Here is a 6,000-nt window from a genome sequence, read left to right on the forward strand (position 1 = left end):
TTTTTTTGCTTGTGGTTACATAAATATTTACTCTATTTATAAATATGTCTTTAATTATTTACTTATTAACGTAATTTGAAAAATGAGCTATCGCCTGTTGCGGAAGTTATTAAATTTCAATTATGTACACGTGTATGTTTGCGCAAGCGCAAGGGTGTGTTTTGTTAAAGAAGCGAGGTCTTTTGTTGTAGAGTATGGGGGTATAGGTTTGTCTATCACATTTGCCTGAAAACATAATTTCATTGTATGTACTGTAAAACACAACAACAATTATGGTATTGTTGCGCGGCGATGATGAGACAATGTGTTGAGAATATGTTGCTGAGGGCGAATATGCTGCATTCAAAGAGCTTCTCACGAAACAGTTATTCGCAGTTGACTTTTAATTCAATTCACTTGTACGTTCTTCTATGCTTGGTAGCCAAGGAAATTTAACAAAAGCACAAGATACTTATTTCATACTCATTAAGTACTTTTTTTATTACCGCAATATTTTTTTTTACAGAAATATAAATGCCACTACTTGTAGCTTTTAAGACCAAATATGAAGGTGTCAAGCTTCATAAACCAAATTTAAGAAAATAAAATGTCTTGATATATTGTAACTACTTTTTTGTGTATTTTATTATTATTTTTATTTATGGCCGCAAAGAGAGCTAACTTTCCTCCTCTAACACTTAATCAAGCGATTTTAGTGTCCTGAGAAATTTTCATGAATTCTACCAAAAAAAATCATAAGTAAATTTGCAATGCTGCTGTTTCCCATTAACCATTATTTAAATACAGAAAATTAGTACTGACTTTGACGATCGGGTTATAGCATAATGCATTAAAAAGTAACACATTATTCCATGGGAAGTTATTCAATTTTAAATTCACAAAATCGTTACTAAAAGCTCATGTACATACATATCGATGGCTAAGTGAAAGATCGACTTATCTCAACAGCCAGTTCGAAAACGCCCTAACTCCGAACATTTTGAATGCATTTTTGTTTGAGATATGGCGTTTTTGAACCGAATTCTGAGATAAGGCGTTCTTCAGCCTAGTTCCGAGATAGGGTGTTTTTCAATAAAATTCTGAAATAGGGCGTTTTCAGACAAATTTTGAAGTAGGGCGTTCTTGAAAAGTTTTCTAAGATAGGGAGTTTTAGAACTTTCTGCCGAATTAGGTCGATCTTCCACTCTAGCTCAGTTTCCTATAATGACTGTTGCGATAAGAGAATAGAGAACGGGCACAGATAGGTGCTTAATTTTCTGGCCTGTAATGAAGATTTTGAAGCCCTTATTCATAGTGTGGATTTTTTTATGAGAATTAAAGTCGGTTGTGTTTTTTGTTTAAAAAGTACTTGCTATAGTTTCGCTTCCAGAAAAAGTCATCGCTTTAAAATGTCTTTGATTTTATAAAAAGTAAATGTAAACTTTTTTTTTGAGACCCTGTCTAACGTAGTTCCTTTACGGCAAGTTTCAGTTTTCAGGCGCCTCTCAATTAATCGCAGGCCTTATTGAGCTGATTATGATGACGCACAGTGCTTCCCTTCCATATAAAATGTGGGCAAAATAAAATTTTGGGTGGATTTAAATGAAAATTTTGTTTCTTAGTGAGCTTGAGTATGCTGAATGCAATTTATTTTTTAATAACTTACATACTTTCACTGGAAATGCAGTTCTAAGTTGAAAATTTGTGTTAAGAACATATAGTTGGCTCGATTTTCAAAAATGATATGTCAAATTAATGTGCAATAAGCAGATTTGGGATTAAAAACGTCGCCTTGTTACAATAATTATTTACTAGAAATATCTACCCTTTTTCGTCTTTCGGGGCGTTTATTTCATGGCGGAAATGTTTTATGTCTTTTCATAGTAATTTATGCAATTTTTATTTTTCTCGTATCTCGGGACTTTTATTTCAAGACGACAATGATTTACGTTCCATGTTTTCTCTTAATAGAGTCGGTAAATGTACTGCCGATTTCACGAAATTAAACGCAAATAGCTCCGAGCTCAATCATTGGAATTTGATTTGCTAACATCCTTTTCAAAAAACTTAAACCACGTAAAAACAAAGCCCTTGGATTTGACACCTTTTTTTTGAAAATCGAACGAAAGATACAGATCTCATGACATGAAAAATCGTGGCGTTAAATATTTAACGCGTTAAACCTCCGAGGTCAATTAAGAAGTTTCATTTCAATAAAAGTCCCATATAATTATTAAGAGAAGACGTAAATCATTTCCGTCTTGAAATAAACGTCCCGCAAGACGAAAAAAAAATAAATTTCCCCGATAATTATTAGGAGAAGATGGAAATTATTTCCATAGTAAAATAATCGTCCCGCGAGACGAACAAATAAAAGTCACACATAATTATTAGGAGAAGATGGAAAAGTGTTTGGTCTAAAGACTAGGAGACGAAAACCACTATTCCATTGTTCAATAATAATTATGTACATTTTACAATGTTTAATTTTATTTCTTATAATCGTTGCCAATAAGGTTTTATTGCCTTGAAAGAGGTTGCCACCCGTTAAAAAAATAAAACCCAATTATTTTATAAAATGAATTATTACAATATCGGTATCAATCTAAATGATTTTGGAAGGGTTTTATCTCTAAGCGACACGCGGGAGGATTGCCACCTGTTTTAAACTTCAATTAAGGAAACTAGGTAATTGAAATATATATCAAAATAGAAGGTTTTAGAAGAGGGTTGCCACATTTTTTGTAAAGTTAAGTATATATATGAAGTCTTTGAATAGGTGTGTCAAACGAAAGAGTATTAGAACTATTTAATTGGAAAACTTATAATACTTTTAGGAAGGGTTGCAACCTGTTCAAAAAGTTAAGAAATATATAATATATCTGTGGCTGAGTAGAAGATCGACCTATCTCGGCAGTCAGTTCGAAAACGCACTATCTCAAAAAACTTTTCAAGAACGCCCTAGTCCAGAATTTGGTTCAAAAATGCTTTATCTCAAACGAAAACATATTGAAAATTTGCTTAGATAGGGCGTTCTTGAACCGAATTCTGGGAAAGGACGTTTTTCAATCAAATACTAAAATAGGGCGTTCTTCGACCAAACTATGAAATAGGGCTTTGTTGAAAAATTTTCTGAAATAGAGCGTTTCGATGGGCTGCCGAGATGTGTCGATGTTCCACTCAGCCATCGAAATGCAACTTCTTATACTTTCACCCTTGGATCCGCACCTGCTACATAACGAGATAAATCAGTAAGTTTACAAAACATGAACATGTCACACACCGTCTTCAAAAGAGTCACAACTAAAAATTTGTCATTTTTGAGGTTATGCGCTAAAAATGTACGCAGAGCTTTTATTTACCTTTCAGCAAAAGCTGGAGCAAATTTTTGTTATAATTTGTTTAAAAAAAAACACCTAATATATGCTAAGAAAAAGTTTTTCGCATTTTCTGACAAACCTATTATTTTGAATATTTATATAAATAACGAAAAATTTCGACTTATTTCTTTTAGTGGATAAATTACCTTTAAAAAATACCTAACAGGTTTACATTGCTGACAACAAATTTTTAGATTTTTGCCAACTACGGCGACTGTGTGACATTGCAATTTATTTTCTACTTCTCATGGAAAATCACTAACAACATTGTAGTCACACGCTCCTTAATTTAGCTAAAATTGAATGACACTTAACGCGGATCTCAAATGCTAACTTTTGTCTTACCTTGATTCTCGAGAAATATTCCGTTAGTTGTAGAAATAGCATCCCACTCAAGCGCTAGATTTGCACGAATATTGTTTTTGAAGTGTTAATTTTTTTAATTTGCTATTCTTCTTTTCAAATTTTTTCACTCATAATTTTCTATAAATCTTTACAATAACACTTTATAAATTAAGCAAAATTAAATATTTTTCTACGCGAAAAAAGAATAATTTATCGCTTTGTTTGGGAATCTCTTAGTTGTTGTGACGGCTACTACTACTATTGTATGTATGTATGTACAAATATGAATTTTCGCAAATGGTAGTTTGAATAATTTAAAAACCAAATGTACAAAAGTACATACAAAGTTGGTTTCACAATGGTAAATAAAAGAAATGGTAAGACAAGTTTTTAAGTGAGGCTTTGAAAAACACCGAAATGAAATACGCAAACTTGGAACGCACCCACAGAGTTGTAATTGAAATTTTTAATTATACTTTGCCTAGTTTGTAAACTTTTGCATGTATTTGCGTAAAAGTCAAGTCAAAATTAATAATTAAAAGCAGAGGGAAATATGTGAAAATTTTCAACAAATTATTTTCAAAGCCAATAACAGCCAAATAAATTTTAAAAGTCTTAGTAAACTCGCTACTCGCCGAGCTGCACTCAATTACTGAAGCAAATTTCGATAGAAGAATATGGTCTTGTGACTCGATGCCTTGTTGCATTTGTTTTGTTTTTGTTGTTGTTGAGTCGCGTGAAATGGTTAAAGTGCAAAAGATCACAGCGTGCGCATGCGCGTCGTCTGCCGCTAAAACTAAGCTGCAATACCGAGAATGCGGTTACAAAAACAACAACAACATAGCATCAGCAAAATCAAATGCACCAGCAGCAGCACCAGCATCAACGATGACAGCACGAGCGCCAAGCGATGCGGACGCGCCGAGGGGAGATGCGATTGGGGAGCGTTCTTGTCTGCCAATTCCCTGGCCGACCGACGACTGAATCTGTTGCACCGCGGCGAGTGCCGCTGGCGTCATTGCTTCATTACTTCATGGCTGGCTGTTTCAGCGCGAAATTGCGCGAAGTTGTGGGCGCTGCGAACATTATTGCCAAGGAAAACTTGTTAACATTTGCGCAGAATGCGATTTTTCATTCTCCGCATTTCCATTTTAGGACAAAACAATCGGGGGCTCATCAGTTTTGCTGGCTGAGCGGTGTATGTATGTAATACGATTAAATACTAGCCAGTGCGACAGTAAAAAGTGATTTAGGTCAGTGGGAAACGTGAAATTTACAAAAAAAAATACTTCTTTGTGCTTGAAAGTATAAACTAAATTTCGGTTGGTTATAAAAATTCACAAAAAATTTTCGACGTTTTCCGCAGCACTACAATTTTTCTCACAAATAAAATTTAGTAACTAGTGATTGCTGTTTTCTTCAAAATTCACACTCGTTTTTAATTTACATATTTATATACATATATATTTCCTTTATATATATATGTATATATAACCAGCCACACGCTGAAGCTGTTGGAATCGCACAACCGTTCGTTTCGAAGTTAAGTTAAGAACTGAAATTTCATTCATGCACATTTGGGCATAAAAATTCACAAGGTGCCACCTCTATAAGCAGCCAGCGCGAGGTGCACTCACAAACACGAGCACACACTGGGTCACTGAGACTGAGCACGAGGCGCAGGTACAGGCGCAAGCAGCTGCCGCTGGCATAAATCGTCACAACAATGCGAACAACAAACCAAAAGCAATCAACAGCAGTTGCTGCGGCAGCGGAGATGAACCCAATCGCGTCGCTGCAGCAGCGGCGCACGTTTGAATAGCACAACTGGTCACAAAAAACAAACAAAAAAAAACAAAGCGCGCTAGCAATCGTAGGCAACGAGCAAGTGGCATCAGCGTAAAATGCAATTGTTGCTGTCGGTGATCGACCAAAACAAGCTTGAGCGGGAAGATGAGCTCAACAATTTGTGCTGCTTAAGTGAGTGCGCGCGAAATGGTTTCTGAAACGTCGAAATGTTGCTAGAGCACATAAAGTGGGAGTGTGAGAGAGCGATTTACGTTCTGTCAACTTTGGAGACTTAAGCCGGTTAGTTTGCAAATCGATTTGAGTCTTTATTATATATGTAGATTCAATGAGGGGGGAAGTTCGTTGCTTAAGTCTTTCGATTTGCATGTTGATACTCTCACATATCGTCCGTCGTCTGGGTAAAAGATTGTCGTAAGCGTCATACGTACGTGCGTAATATACGACAATCTTTTACCCAGGCGACGATATGTATAAGGGAAACTGTTCG

The 6,000-nt window shown here is 35.3% G+C and overlaps 1 protein-coding gene across 4 annotated transcripts in view; it reads right to left on the reverse strand.

Annotated features, from left to right (window-relative positions):
• Positions 1-5,240, reverse strand: part of LOC118736412 (uncharacterized protein PB18E9.04c) — an 81,240-nt gene extending 76,000 nt beyond the window's left edge. For 2 of the 4 annotated variants that reach the window (XM_036466524.1, XM_036466528.1), the window contains exons 1-2: positions 5,152-5,240; positions 3,705-3,863 (exon numbers count right to left, since the gene is read on the reverse strand). Coding sequence is in view for 1 of the 4 variants with exons in the window: in XM_036466528.1 (XP_036322421.1) it covers positions 3,705-3,746 (42 nt within the window). In the remaining 3 variants the exon portion in view is untranslated. The remainder of the gene's footprint in view (positions 1-3,704; positions 3,864-5,151) is intronic. The other 2 variants (XM_036466509.1, XM_036466516.1) reach the window with 2 other exon arrangements.
• Between the last annotated feature and the right edge of the window lie 760 nt (positions 5,241-6,000).

The sequence above is a fragment of the Rhagoletis pomonella genome, unplaced genomic scaffold (genome assembly GCF_013731165.1).
Source record: "Rhagoletis pomonella isolate Grant_MI unplaced genomic scaffold, Rhpom_1.0 Rhpom_scaffold_00001, whole genome shotgun sequence".
NCBI classification, from domain to species: Eukaryota; Metazoa; Arthropoda; class Insecta; order Diptera; family Tephritidae; genus Rhagoletis; species Rhagoletis pomonella.